Source organism: Hypoxylon trugodes (assembly GCF_022578975.1).
Source record: "Hypoxylon trugodes strain CBS 135444 unplaced genomic scaffold F4822scaffold_13, whole genome shotgun sequence".
Lineage (NCBI taxonomy): Eukaryota > Fungi > Ascomycota > Sordariomycetes > Xylariales > Hypoxylaceae > Hypoxylon > Hypoxylon trugodes.
This window is the reverse complement of record NW_026250028.1, coordinates 320216-334021: the sequence shown is the minus strand read 5'-3', so window position 1 is coordinate 334021 and position 13806 is coordinate 320216. Positions and strand designations below refer to the sequence as shown.

Genomic DNA, 13806 nt, shown 5'->3' with positions numbered 1-13806 from the left:
TATCGGGTCGGCACGAATATGGATTCTCATATACTAGGTATGATTCGGATTAGCTGGGGGTTATGATCGACTCAACCCAACACCGAAAGTAACTTCACTTTTTCAGATCGAGGGAAGCGATAAAACTCCATGTAGGCTGGACGGAAATGGCGGCGATAGATGGAGTCTGTCCTACGCTGGGGAAATTAAAATGTAGCACCGAAAACTTGTCTCGGCTCGTGGCGGTCGAGGTTTATCGTACAAAGCCCCCAAACTTGTCCTATCGTGATACGTTCCCTTGACATGATGATGCTGGCTTCCTCCACTCTCATCTCCCTAGACGAGCTGTCATCTCAGGCGCCGCATCGTTGCGCGCGGGCGCGGGCGTACGTGCGTGCCTGCATCCTGTCCGTTGAGTGCGTCTCCACGGCTACTACATCTGCTCGCGTGACACTATCTAGGAGGGCATCAGATTTATACCGCAGAATGGGTATCCAAAAATTTCTCTTCAAGCCTTGCGGATTCTTTATTGTCAGTTGTCATGAACATATACAGCGCAGTCTTCACGTAGGATTCGATATATTAAGAGAATCTCCATTATAATCAATATAGTAAGGAAGAAAGGGATAGGCAAGATGAGATTACACATTTCTCTCTCCCTTGCGCAATGACTTGCGACTTCGCGGTGCACGTTGGCCTGTTCGCAGGCGGACCACTATTTGGTCAATGCGATCAACAAGCAATGAATCCCGGAGCTGCACGAGGGAGGTCCGGAACAGTGGAACAGCCGGTAGAACCATCGAGACCCGGCTATGCTGCAACAACGTACGCGGAGGAGCGGAGGCGAAGATGAGCCAATAGTGAAGACTCTATGTGCCCGTGCTTAGGAGCGTAAAATAAAACCCCATCTTAGCAGTCATACGAGATCCCTAATCGTTACAGAATCAGCTGAGGATTCTTATATTCCTTTAAGCTCTAATCTCCAGATATTTCAACTTCATGCCGGTACGAAAATCGGAAATTTGGGGGAAATGCACCAGTCGTAAACCAACATATATGTACCATATCCTAAATGAATTGGCAACTTCATAGACAAGTATTTTGGCATTTTTGTCGTAACCGGTCAATGACGACGACAGGTAAGCTGCCAAGGTAGCCTAACAGCCACGAAGGGAGGCGATTCTTCTAAACTACCTTAGTCGCCCTAATACGGTAGGTCTATCCGGCCGCTAATAGTTATCTAGTTCTATTTATTATCGACGGAAACGAGTAGACATTTCCATAACCTGCTTGCTAGAGATATAGTCAATCTCGTAATTGGATTAGTGCCGGGATGACGCAGCTTCATCAATTCGGTAAGGGATATCCACAGATCTCGATGTTATTTCAAAAACTTCATTTTTTTCGCGAATATGAATTGAGAAAGATTATGAAAAGGTCTACTGCTTATTTGTTTCAGTGACTAAATACGGGGTAAGACATTGTACGAGTTAGCCTACTAAAATATGTAAAACATGTAAAATATGCACCCCCAGAGCTAGAAATGTATCTGAGCGCGTACATGTGACCGAGTTCAGATGAGATAACTTTAGATAAAAGTGCTACTGTACAGTAGATCCGATAGGCGGTGTAAAAACAACACATGCGAACTTTCGCTCAGACTAAAAATTCCCGAGATCTCGTTAATCTAATTATTAAACAAATAAAGTCAATATCAGGAACGCCATGCCATACACGTGTATAATATTAAGTGAAACCTCAACCAAAGAGTTAAAAATGATTCTTTGTGTAAACGCGTATAGTTGAACAAAGATGTAAGGAATATGTGTGTCAAGTCCGATTTAAGTCCGATTCGAACTGGCTAGACCTGCGATTATGTCTATACTACGCCAAATGATGTCAGGACTTTGATTCAAATAGATATCCCGGCTTTATTATCTTATGCCACAACCCGTACCCAATTGCAGGATCTAGTAAAATCTATCGGATATCATTATGTGTCTACAAAAAGAGGATGGTATACAAATATATAGATTTCCGACCTTCGATATGAAGATTAATAAAGAGACAATTTAAGAATGTTAAACAACTTTCGGATGGGAAACGTTCTTGAAGCGCATACCCTAAAATGTCGGTCTGCAAGGTCTTCCCCTGGTACACGTGTTGTGTCTGTGTGTGTAATGAAAATGAGATGGATGTAAGTCTGGGGCTAGTTACAAGGAAGTACCTAGTCGTACGGTACCTGTCGCAAGCTCATGGCTTCGTTTCATGCATGTATAAATATGCGGGGTCACACTGTATAATACAACATGTTCGCTATCAGGAACCCCTCCATAGAAAAAAAGAAAAAAGTCAATTCGAATCGAGCATTACGAAGTCAAGATATCACAAGAGTAACCTAAGGTTGTAATACAAACGTGTAATAGGTAGGTAATTAATTTTATTCAATATTATTCATATCTCATGTACATCAAGGTACTTAGCTATAGCAATTAACTCCACGAAATCTGAGTTTATTAGAACTTTATTACTCCAATCCCTTACCTCAAAAGTCTATTCCACAATGGTTTGATAGGGAAGGTTCACTCTTTTTCCAAATTGAATTTCGCCCAGCTGCGAAACCGGACGACCTTATTCCTTTCCCTCTTCAACTTTTTTTTATCCTCTTCTTCCTTACGCTGGAACATAATCTCCTCCACTACACACATCTATTGGACAATGGCTCCTGCATCTATCTTATACAGTGCATGATCTGCCACAATGGATAGTAATGTCTACGTATACATAATATATATATGTAGGTACTTACTGTTACATGTACATGGCATGCAGGTATCCCATTCGTTCCCCATATCTTCAGCCCCAATGGCCCCAATGGCAATTCAAGAACGTTCTGGGTCGGTACCGGCTCATCCATTCCCATCCTATCCACACAAAGATCGCCATTTTCCATCCCACAATGCCAACACGAAGCTACCGCTACCAGTTCCCCTTTAGTCCTTTTTTTCTACTCTAGGCCGCTCTTTTTTAATCCTTAGCCAGCTCCACTCTGCCCACCCGCAAATCCACATCCCCCACCGCCCGGAGGAGACCGCGGGACTCCTCAATGCAAAACTAGCGGTGCGTCGTTCGTGGGTTCTCTGATCCATGGCCATCTTTCGTCACGGGGCTAAAAAGCTAGGGGGATTTGTTAAGTATTAACTGTTTCTAGAATCGGAGCCAACGCTTTACTATTACTGCTGTCACTACTACTGCTACTGCTGCTGCTGCTAGTGCTACTTGTTTGCTCCTCTTATTCCATCATTTTCCTTGTTTTGTCGATAACTTCAAGAATTTTAATCTATTTCATCCTTTTCTGTGTTGTCCACTGTGCAACTCGTTATCAATACATGATTTTAGTATTATTTCACCTCCCTATCCCATCTAGATTAATGATTGCGCCGTGTGTTCGTCAGCAAGCAGAATACACACTCCAAGATGGCATCCGGTGAAGACGAGCCAATGCGTGATGTTACGACATCCGCCGATACTACTACTACTTCTGATTCTCCTGCGACTGCCCATCCACAACCCGCACCCGCAACAAAGCCACGCAGGAAATTCGCCCCTCAGCTTGTTGAAGAATCTGTGAAGTCATCCTCGAGTAAGAAGCAGGCCTCAACACCACCGGATTCTACGGTCAACTCAACCAGGCGGACTACAAGAGATGTCTCGGTCCAAGTCAACGACACCGAAATGCCAGATGCACCACCTCCACCTCCACCTCCACCGCAGCCGCTTAAGCCCGCGAGACGTTTTGCTCCTGTCCCTATTGAAACCACTTTCGATTCGTACAGAGTAAGCAACAACAGAAAGAATCCCATAGGCCCCACCGCCGAATTGACGCCAGACCCCTCACCGACAACCCCACAATCATCCTTCTATTTAGAGGAACAACGAGCTGGCTCAAAACAGCGCGAAAATTCGCAGAACAAACCGAGGAGGAAGTTTGCACCGCAATTGATTGAAACCACGCGAAGGTCAAAGAAGGCCGATCAACCGGGCCCAGCTACAAAGCCAGTAGACAAAACGGATATTACACCGGGTACAAACCACATCTATGCCCCGAAACCGAAGCGAAAAGCTGCCCCTCGCCCTGCCGTTGCTGGCGTACCAAACGCCAATAGCGAGGGCGAGGGTCTTCTAACGCCGCGCCGACAGCAATCCATGAAACCACATCCTAATACCCGGAGAGGCACACGACAATCATATACTCCCGACCTTGATACTATAATGTCATCCGAATCAGAAAAGTCTTCCGAAGAAAATGATGATATTGCAGATGCTCCCGCCCTCAATCTTGGGGCGCCAGCCCTGTCTAGCGGGATCCCGGAACAAGAAGAGGATGACGATGGTGATTCGTGGAGCAGCAGAAAGCCCCATCTTCGTGATAGGCGGGAGTCGTGTGACGAGGAATTTTCGGGTTATTTGTTAGCGGTGGCTGCAAGGGAGGCACACAGGCAACGTGAGCTAGAATCGGCCATGGCAGCGTTCCCCAATGGTGTACGACCCGAAGGTGTGGAGCATTTTCTCGTGAGAGATAATTCGGAAGATGACGATCCTTTGGACGAACGATTAAGACATGGCACTTCGCAGCTTTTGCGACGCAAGGAATCCGACCCGGGCTGGGCCGTTAAAGAAATGCGAGCGCATGCTGAAAAGCTAGCTCACAATAGGCAAGAGAGGATGAGTATCGACGAAGGCTCGGACCATATGGACTTAGCCCCTCCGCCTGCGGATCCACTATGGACTACATCTGCATTCCGAACTTCATATGATGAAAGTATGAAGGATACTACAAGTCCAGTACTGAGTGCATCTTCACCAGCCTTGTTGGCTAGAGTAGACTCTCATCCTCATCTACCTTCGCCGCATCACGCACCGGAGACTGGCCTCCGTGCTAGCCCATTCGGCATCCCCTTTGCTTTCCGTGCAAACGAGCCGGAAGACCCTCAGATGCGGAGGATGCGTATGGCCGCTTCCCCGCCCATGCTCGGCGGTGATCTCGAGTTCCGTATATGTCCCAGCCCGAAGCAAACGCGCATGGAGCCAACCCAGCGATATTGTGTTCTCGATAAGCCCGAGGAGCAACAACGGGACGTTACCGGCAGTACAGGACTCTGGCGTGGGTATTGTTCCGCCAAAACCAACAACATAGAAACCCCTCACCCGGGGCCGAATCTCCTTATGACTCCCCAGGACACACCTCAGGACCCGTTTGCGGCCGCATTTGGCGATTCTGTGAGCATTAGTGGTGTCATGACTGGTACGCAATCTCCTGGAGCGACATCTCCATCACATCGCAACAGCAGGGGCCAATATATACTCTCGGGGCTTGACGAACGACTTAAGAAAGAAAAGGCGCGTAAGGAGCTCGAGGAGATCATCGCCGCCGAGTTTGACGATGAATTTGTTACGCAAGTCTACAATTATATTAGTCTCGGATATCCCGCTACCGCGCGTGCCTTTGATCTTGAGTTAAGCAAGATTAGCGGGATCGACATCCATGAACTACGTAAGGATGACAATCTCAAGGTTGAGAAAGGCTTTATGCTGCAAATGGAAATGAGCGTTTCTAAAGGAAGTTCCGCGATAGATTCGGATAGTGGCGAGGAGACGCCATTGCGCACACCCGAGGAGGATGAAAGGATAACACGAGTTTCACGCAGAAAACCGAAACCGCCTCGTTGGATCGCGCTCAAGCTCTACATACGGGAATGGGCACGCCAACATCCGAGTCTTAACGACGCTGGGACTGGCGAGATGGCCTGGGGTGTTCGAGCTAGGAGAGGTAGTTGGGCTATTTGAAGGACAAAGCAATAACGTATAGATTCCAGTTGTTGCATATCGGGAGCGTTCGTCACGTCTCATTGTTCAAGAAGACCTAGATAAAGCAGGAAAAGCATCAAATGAGCACAGCAGAAGACCTCCGAACTTGCAATGGATAGGGGATAGTGCCTATTCGGAGGGTAGAATTGTATGATTTACTTATGATACAGCGGTTGGGTATCTAAATAGCTTTGCGGGTTGATTGGGTCTACGAAGTCATTGGAATGGCGTTACTGGATACATTTTCACGAGAAAGAGAGATGATATGAAAGATAAATATACAGATGCTGTCTAGTAGTAAAATAGCTTTTATTTACCTAGGTATTTATTAGAAAAGCTATATAATGCCATTTATGGAGAAATCAATATTTATTTTATTACTCCCATTGATTTTCTGTTGTCTTGGAGTTGTACAACACTAACTGTCACCTATAGTTAATACCTAATCTCTGGCGCTTTTAGTGCCATGGCGCCCTAAATTTACGTCAACTACGCCCCGAGACGTTGGTTGAAATATATAATATTAGGCTATAACCCCAAATCTAAGAAAAACAACATCACTTGCCCATTTCACAACTCTGAGGTACCATTTGATTATCATGACATATATGGCATACATATAGTCTTGAATCTTCCTACAAGTCGCTTATATACCTACCTATATCATATAAAAGGCATGTATATTAACTATCGCCCGATCGGGTATCATGTCACCCGAATGTAACCTCATCATCCCGCCTAGGAGATACCCCAGCCAAGTTTTTCTCCAGGGACTCCAACCGCCTAGATTTTTTCTTCTTTTTCTTCTACGCGGGGTAGCTCGGTTCGCTATAAGACCTAAACTACCTAGGTATTCCCACTGTAACCTTCCTTAATTGTGTTATCGTCGAGCTTGTCCATAGCACGCAATATGCATACTTATAGAGCTTATAGAGCTTATAGATCAAAACCTACCAGCCTCATTGGATATCTCTCTAGCTATCCCCACGCTTTGTCTTTCTAGTTAACTCTAGGCATTTTCTAGGGTTATACTCGGAAGCCCCGTATGTACTATCTAGCCATGCGTACATACAGCTGGCAAGGTAGCGAGCGATGCGATCGTATAGAAATGCGGGGGACTAGACGGATACGCCAAGTCCAAAGGATTGAATATTAGGTGTATATAAAGGTAAATGTCTAGACCGCCTTACAATGAAGACTTTCGCTTCTGGGGTGGATACTCTTGACCTTATTCACCATGTTGTCGACTGCCCTTCATACGGCGGTCGGCTTTTCTCTGCTGTTGCCATTGGCTCGAGCTCAATTCCCACCAACGCCGGAAAATGTCACTGTTCTTGAATCGAAATTCGACAATGGCGTTAAGATTAGCTATAAGGAGGTAAGTAAGAGCCAACCTAGGCACGATATCAATCCCAAACGCTCAGGATTAATATGTTTTCTAGCCAGGCATCTGTGAAACAACTCCGGGAGTCAAATCGTATGCGGGATATGTATCTCTACCTCCCGGTTCTCTCGCCGATCTAGGAGAAGACCAAGAATATCCTATCAACACATTTTTCTGGTTCTTCGAGGCGAGAAACAACCCAGAGAGTGCACCACTGTCAATATGGCTGAACGGCGGTCCTGGAAGTAGTTCATTGTACGGACTCTTCACTGAGAACGGACCTTGCTACGTCAATTCCGACTCCAATTCAACTACTTTGAGCCAATGGGCATGGAATACAGATGGTAAGCTGAACGGACTCATTTCTAATGACTTCAATGAAATTTATACAAAATCGCTAATTCACCCAAGTCAATATACTATTCCTAGACCAACCGACCCAAGTGGGCTTTTCATACGATGTTCTACAAAACATCACACAAGATCTCGTCACGGGTGATGTCGTTAAACTTAACGCCTCCGACCCCGTCCCTGAGCAAAACACCACCCTCCTAATCGGCACATACCCGAGTCAAAACCGTAGCCAAACCGCGAAAGGTACGCGGAATGCCGCTATCGCGCTATGGCACTTCGCACAGACCTGGTTCCAAGAGTTTCCAGGATACCACCCGAACGACTCGCGAATCAGCATCGCCACTGAATCATATGGTGGACGATATGGCCCCGAATTCGCAGCGTTTTTCGAGGAGCAGAATCAGAAAATCGAGAATGGCACGTGGGAGGATGAGGGCGAGAGCTATATTATCAACCTGGACACGCTGATCTTGATTAACTCCTGCATCGATCGCCAGATCCAATGGCCAGCATACCCGCATATCGCGTATAATAATACGTATGGCATAGAGTCCGTCAACGAGACTATCTATCAGCAGATGGTCAATGCGCTCGAACGACCTAACGGGTGTCGCGATCAAATTAACGATTGTCGCGCGTTAGCCCTAGAGTCGGATCCGGATAACATCGGTATTAACGCGACGGTGAACCAGGTCTGTTCTGATGCGGAAACCTTCTGTTCGAACAAGGTCCGCGATCCGTATCTCGACTACTCCGGGCGGAACTACTACGATTTCGCCTCACTAGATCCGAATCCCTTCCCTGCACCCTTTTACAACCAATATCTCAACCAACCACACGTCCAACGTGCTCTAGGCGTACCGCTAAACTTCACACAATCATCTAGCGCCGTCGCTTACGCCTTCCGCGCCATCGGCGATTACCCGCGACCGGGTTGGATCGAAGACCTATCCTACCTACTCGAAAACGGAATTAAAGTGCACATGATCTACGGCGACCGGGACTACGCATGCAACTGGATCGGCGGCGAAGCCGTAAGTCTAGCCGTAAATTACACGCACTCCGAGCAATTCCGCGCTGCGGGGTACACCGATGTAGTCGTCAACGAGACGTATGTCGGCGGACAAGTCCGCCAATACGGAAACTTTTCATTTTCGCGTGTATACGAAGCAGGTCACGAAGTACCGGCTTATCAACCCGAAACTGCGTATCAGATGTTCCACCGCGCGTTATTTAACAAAGATATTGCTACTGGAACCGTGGATTTAGTAGGGAATGACGAGTATAAGACTGAGGGCCCGAGTGATACGTGGGCCATTAAAAATGATAATCCACCCGATTTACTACATTTTTGCTATATATACGATACCTCGACATGTACGGAAGAGCAGATAGAGAGCGTGTTGAATGGAAGCGCGATTATTCTGCATGGTATTGTGAAGGATAAGAATTCTACGCAATTATTCCCGGAGTTCTTTGGCGATGGAGATGGACAGGGTGGTTCCCCTTCGGCTTCACCGTCTGCGTCGCCTACACCGACGGGTAGTAGTGCGGCCACTCGTACTACAGGAGTTGGTGTTGACGTGAGGACGGTTGGGTTTTGGGCCGGTGCTGCGGCGCTGGTGTGTGCTTTCTTGACTTGATTTGATAGCTCATAAGTATACATGGACATTTTATGTTGAAGTGAACAATTTTCTTGCGCATAAAATTTATTATTGAGTATAGATTGTCTTCTATTCTATGTTAACGGCGAGGCCAGTTCGTAGTGGGAGTTCCTTCAAGGACGAGTGATAGATAACAGTTTCAGTGGCACGGCGGCCGCGTAGAATAGCGATTTCTGTTGACGCATCGGTTTCGCTTCAAATTGGATATCTTCAACCACGAAATGATGGGAGGCTATGAACGTTAGACCAATTTCCCATATAGGTAGATAGACGCACCACATTGATCTCTGAATGTCTGGAATGTCTCAGCATTTCGGACAACGCCTGATATAATAACTTGGAGCTTCGGCCTCATATCGAAGAGACTCTGAAGCGTCAATACTAGGGCCGATATTGCTGATTTTTCGTATGTCTGTGGGTTAGGTCAGTTATCTGCTCCCAGTCAGTAGAGTATATGAACTTACGATATCAGCGCCGAGTACAATGTCATATGGATGAGCGCGGCATCCATCTTCCACCCACGTTCCTTTTAAATCCTGACCCCAAAGCAGTGTTCTGGCTCTAACTTGCTGTTGATCGTCAATTTTATTCAACGTGAGATTCTCCCGCAACGCTTCAATCACTCCTCCATCACCATCTGTGGCGGTGACATGGTTCGCATGCAAATGCTTGCCTGCGAGAATAGCATTAAAACCGGTACCAGTACCTAGCTCCAATATGTTCTTGCCATTGACGAAGTGTGATCCAGCTTCGGTCAGCAAGTATGAGCCAAGATGAAGAGATCCTTCCCACGTCCGAAAGCCCGTGATTTGAGAACCTGATACTAATTGTCGTTTCTCGAGTAGTGTAAGTGTAGGTTCCGATGTATCTTCATAGTCGTTGCGCTTTTCTGGTATACAAGTGAAAGTTACGTATGCGTTCTCCTGGAATACTTTGATTTCCGATGACACCTTTTTGGCTATAAGAGAGGTGAGGCATGCCGCTAGTTCACCCAAAACTCCCTAGAAATTGTTCAGTGAATGTCTACCCCGGATGTAAAAGTCAGAACCCTACATCTGAATCCAAATTTGCTTTTCCCTTTCCCATCTTAGACGTAAGTTGCTTCAACACGCGCAATTGATAGCTCTCCGGCGGTAAATGTGGGTTCCGATTTGTGTCGAACAAGTGCCTGTGAAGCCATTTCTGAGCATCCACGTTCTTTAATAATTTGGGTGAAGGCCAAGCTAGAAAGTCAGGCTCAAATAATTGTAGATATTGTCGCCGCAACAAAAGTAATTGAGGGTCTACATCCATTGTCACCTCTGTTACTGCCACCTAGTGTTGGCGGTGATTAGTGAATGGAACTAGGCCTACCTAAATTTATCTCTCTTAGTCTGAATAATAGTATGGGTCCCTAGGTAGTTGCATATCTAGTGCTCCTTATGTAAGATGGTCCCTGGAATAGTACCCCTTTCCTCGACACCACATATACAAGGAGGATATCTGCCTCTTATGCCGGAGCCAAGGAATTGTGAATATAATAACTCATTGGAGTTTCACTTCTATTATGCCATGATAATGCCATTTCTATCCCTTTAGTCTATTTATCCATCTAAACTATTAATCCCACATCCAGCTAAGTATGCGAATCCAACCCTTTGACTTCTCCTCAGGCTCGTCAGGGTATTCTGCCATTTGCATAAAAGCCTCGTCAAGGGGTATACTCTTAAGTGATGGGATCTGAGTCCTCTTAACCAATTTCCATATAAAATACGCCGCAAGAACAAGGGGTATATCCCTAGCTCGAGGTTAGCATTACTTCTCTGACATCACGGACAAGTACCAGAAAAATGAAAAGAAGGGGGGATATAAAACATACAAATACGAAGAAACAAAATCGCTAGCGCTCCAATTCCCTTTCGTAAAGACCTTGAAACCACCCGTTAATAAAATGAGAAGGCACATGAAAAGCGAGAAGCCAGAAGTGTAGACTACGTAGAAATATCTGTTAGCACGTCACTCACTATGAGTAAATTACCGATTGGCACAACTTACTAGTCCACCAATTACTCCACGGCAGCCTACTCTCCGGTATCCCCTGTTTTTTCAAAGCCATCTTGAATCGAATATGATTCGTCAAAATGACCGACCATGAAACTAACACACCGGCAGCTGTCAAGTCAACAAACCACCAGAACACAGTCAACGCCCCGGAACTTAAGCTCATGAAGCTGAGAAAACTGAAGGCCGTGAAAAGTAGCACACAGACGTATGGAGTACCCCATGATGTCGTACGGAGGAAGATCCGCGGCGCCTGTCCCTTCAAGGCTAGACCGAAGAGCACACGCGTGCCGGACAGCAGAGCTTGGTTCGATGCTGACCACGCGGACGTGATAACCACAGCGTTCACAACACTTGGGATAGCGTCGATACCAGCGGCCTTGGCTGCAATGACGAACGGGCTTTGGGCGGCTGTGCCAGAGTCATCGCCGAGACTCTCATCGTCACTTGGTACCAACAGGCCCACCACTAAGATAGCTAGCATATAAAAAAGCACCACACGAATGAAGATCCGTTTACAAGCTCTCGGGATCGCACGGTAAGGGTTTTGCGTTTCGGCTGCCGCCATCGCGAGGGATTCGACACCAGCAAACGAGAAAACAGCACTCGTAAGAACCCCCCAGAAACCAAGAAATTTACCCCAATTTCCCGTAGCGATATACTCAACAAACGGACCCGGATTATGCCAATACCTAAACCCGATCGCCGGCGTCCCCGGTATGCCACCCGCAGCAATCACAATCCCCAAAATAATCAAGAACACCACCAGCAGAATCTTAAGAATCGCAAACGCGAATTCCACCTCACCAAAAACACGTACGAACGCAATCCCCACAATGAACGTCAAGAAGATAAACGCCATGATATACGCGACCGGACTCACGCTATCGGTCCAAAAGGTAAAAAGCACGCAAATCGCCGTGATCTCGCTAGGAATCGACAGCGCAATACCGTACACCAAATTCCAACCCACCGCGAATCCCAGCGCCGGGTCGACTAGGAATTCCGCATGCCGAACGAAGGATCCGGTGACTGGTAACAACGCCGACACCTCCCCGAGCGCAAACGTGACAGCGCACACGATCAACCCGACGATACCGTAACCAAGCAACGCGCCGAGCGGACCACCGGTTTGAATCGCACCTCCGAGACCTAAGAACAAGCCCGTGCCGATGGTGCCCGCTATGCCGATCATGGAAAGGTGTCTCTGCGCCAGACCGCGCGAGAGCGAGCGCGACTCCGCGGCCGTGACGAGGTCGCTCGAGTGATCGTCTATGACATACGGATCGTATGAGTATCGGTCAAAGCCGCCATTTTCTATTTCGCGGTCATATCCCATGTTGTCGTTACCTAATAACTGGTCTTGATTTTGGTGGTGATTACTACGATGCCCATTTGCAGAAGCAGCGAGAAGTGGCTCGGTGCTCATGGCGAGGGAAAAGAAGGGACGCACGGGGGTATTTCGCCCGTGCTTGCTAAAGAAAAAAAAGAAAGGAAGGAAAGGCAAAACAAGCCCCCTATGCGGCCACCCCGCTCGCTTTCGTGTTTGTGTAGCTAGATTGTGTAAATAATATGGAGGCGCCGCAAATTAATGTATTAGGTATACGATTCTAACATGCAGGGTTGCCTGTCTAAGGTGAATTTGGGATTGGGAAATGGGTTAACAAAGACGGCTTCACCGAAGACCTAAGTAACCTAAGTGGCAGGGCTGGTATTGCGCCATTTTCAGCCATCATTGGCCATCCATGTTGATTGACGGATAGGATGGGATGGATTATGTTTGTTGGTATCGTGATAAAAAGGAAGCAAAAGGTTAGACCCGAGACGAGACATGCAGGTCCAAAGTGTGCCAAGGTCCCCGAGTGGATTATCGATATCGGAGTCACATTTCTATCTTATCACCGTAGATAAGCGGAGTGGAGCATCAGATATCGGTGTTGAAATATGCGATGCTCCGACATGGCAGTATAGTTCGATTAGGTAAGGTATTAGGACATTTGTTAAATTATGTCATCATCGCGCATTCTCTTCCCCTTTCTCTTCTGTTACGTATCTTACTAAGATATCTAATCTGCAGTATGAAGATCAATTGAGATGCTTCTGTCTTATGTAAGCTACAGATCTGTTCAAATCATAGTACTGGAGTTTTACTTACTGGTCAATTAGAGTATCCTCGGAACCCATAATACTGCATAGTCTCAACTGACTTATGGGGCGCATACACGGCGTATTCGAAATCTGCAGTATGTGGTAGTCAGAGTCATTAGTTAAAAGCCTCTTTGAAAGAAAAAGAAGAGGCTATATATTTAAATAGGGGTTAATTCTAATAATTCTGATAGTCAATCTCCCCAATTATCTTCATAGCATGTCAGACTCCAGTTACATTCAGCATAGGATTATCCTATTGTGGAACCCTTTCCCCTTAGACTCAAAATGAATCATAATGGATCATTTACAGTCAACCGTGAATCAGACTGACAAAGAGCAATGCCCCCTCATGCCAAGTACATCTATTGG

The 13806-nt window shown here is 46.6% G+C and overlaps 4 protein-coding genes across 4 annotated transcripts; 2 read left to right on the top strand and 2 right to left on the bottom strand.

The window, feature by feature from the left end:
- Nucleotides 1-3216: 3216 nt before the first annotated feature.
- On the top strand, nt 3217-6190 carry F4822DRAFT_98155 (uncharacterized protein). The gene has a single exon (XM_051464272.1). It carries the CDS (start codon nt 3457-3459, stop codon nt 5824-5826), a length of 2370 nt encoding a protein of 789 aa, XP_051308612.1. The 5' UTR covers nt 3217-3456; the 3' UTR covers nt 5827-6190.
- A 777-nt stretch (nt 6191-6967) lies between these two features.
- On the top strand, nt 6968-9359 carry F4822DRAFT_98157 (serine carboxypeptidase). Its single transcript, XM_051464273.1, has 3 exons — nt 6968-7225; nt 7290-7575; nt 7643-9359. Exons 1-3 carry the CDS (start codon nt 7085-7087, stop codon nt 9226-9228), a joined length of 2013 nt encoding a protein of 670 aa, XP_051308611.1. The 5' UTR covers nt 6968-7084; the 3' UTR covers nt 9229-9359.
- On the bottom strand, nt 9296-10695 carry F4822DRAFT_98124 (putative methyltransferase-domain-containing protein). Its single transcript, XM_051464270.1, has 4 exons — nt 10303-10695; nt 9714-10250; nt 9526-9661; nt 9296-9481 (listed from the first exon to the last, which is right to left on the bottom strand). Exons 1-4 carry the CDS (start codon nt 10540-10542, stop codon nt 9363-9365), a joined length of 1032 nt encoding a protein of 343 aa, XP_051308610.1. The 5' UTR covers nt 10543-10695; the 3' UTR covers nt 9296-9362.
- Nucleotides 10696-13335, bottom strand: F4822DRAFT_98123 (dicarboxylic amino acid permease). Its single transcript, XM_051464269.1, has 3 exons — nt 11284-13335; nt 11108-11219; nt 10696-11026 (listed from the first exon to the last, which is right to left on the bottom strand). The coding sequence occupies exons 1-3, from the start codon at nt 12716-12718 to the stop codon at nt 10849-10851; spliced, it is 1725 nt and encodes a 574-aa protein (XP_051308609.1). The 5' UTR covers nt 12719-13335; the 3' UTR covers nt 10696-10848.
- Between the last annotated feature and the right edge of the window lie 471 nt (nt 13336-13806).

Excerpts from the sequence above, each read along its gene's own strand:
- F4822DRAFT_98155 (XM_051464272.1), top strand. The coding sequence starts at position 3,457 with ATGGCATCCGGTGAAGACGAGCCAATGCGTGATGTTACGACATCCGCC.
- F4822DRAFT_98157 (XM_051464273.1), top strand. The coding sequence starts at position 7,085 with ATGTTGTCGACTGCCCTTCATACGGCGGTCGGCTTTTCTCTGCTGTTG. Across the intron at positions 7,226-7,289 it reads TTAAGATTAGCTATAAGGAG|CCAGGCATCTGTGAAACAAC; the intron begins GTAAGTAAGAGC and ends TATGTTTTCTAG. Across the intron at positions 7,576-7,642 it reads ATGGGCATGGAATACAGATG|TCAATATACTATTCCTAGAC; the intron begins GTAAGCTGAACG and ends AATTCACCCAAG.
- F4822DRAFT_98124 (XM_051464270.1), bottom strand. The coding sequence starts at position 10,542 with ATGGATGTAGACCCTCAATTACTTTTGTTGCGGCGACAATATCTACAA. Across the intron at positions 10,251-10,302 it reads AAGCAAATTTGGATTCAGAT|GGAGTTTTGGGTGAACTAGC; the intron begins GTAGGGTTCTGA and ends AACAATTTCTAG. Across the intron at positions 9,482-9,525 it reads GACATTCAGAGATCAATGTG|CCTCCCATCATTTCGTGGTT; the intron begins GTGCGTCTATCT and ends TAACGTTCATAG.
- F4822DRAFT_98123 (XM_051464269.1), bottom strand. The coding sequence starts at position 12,718 with ATGAGCACCGAGCCACTTCTCGCTGCTTCTGCAAATGGGCATCGTAGT. Across the intron at positions 11,220-11,283 it reads GTGGAGTAATTGGTGGACTA|TCTACACTTCTGGCTTCTCG; the intron begins GTAAGTTGTGCC and ends ATTTCTACGTAG. Across the intron at positions 11,027-11,107 it reads GATTTTGTTTCTTCGTATTT|GGATATACCCCTTGTTCTTG; the intron begins GTATGTTTTATA and ends ACCTCGAGCTAG.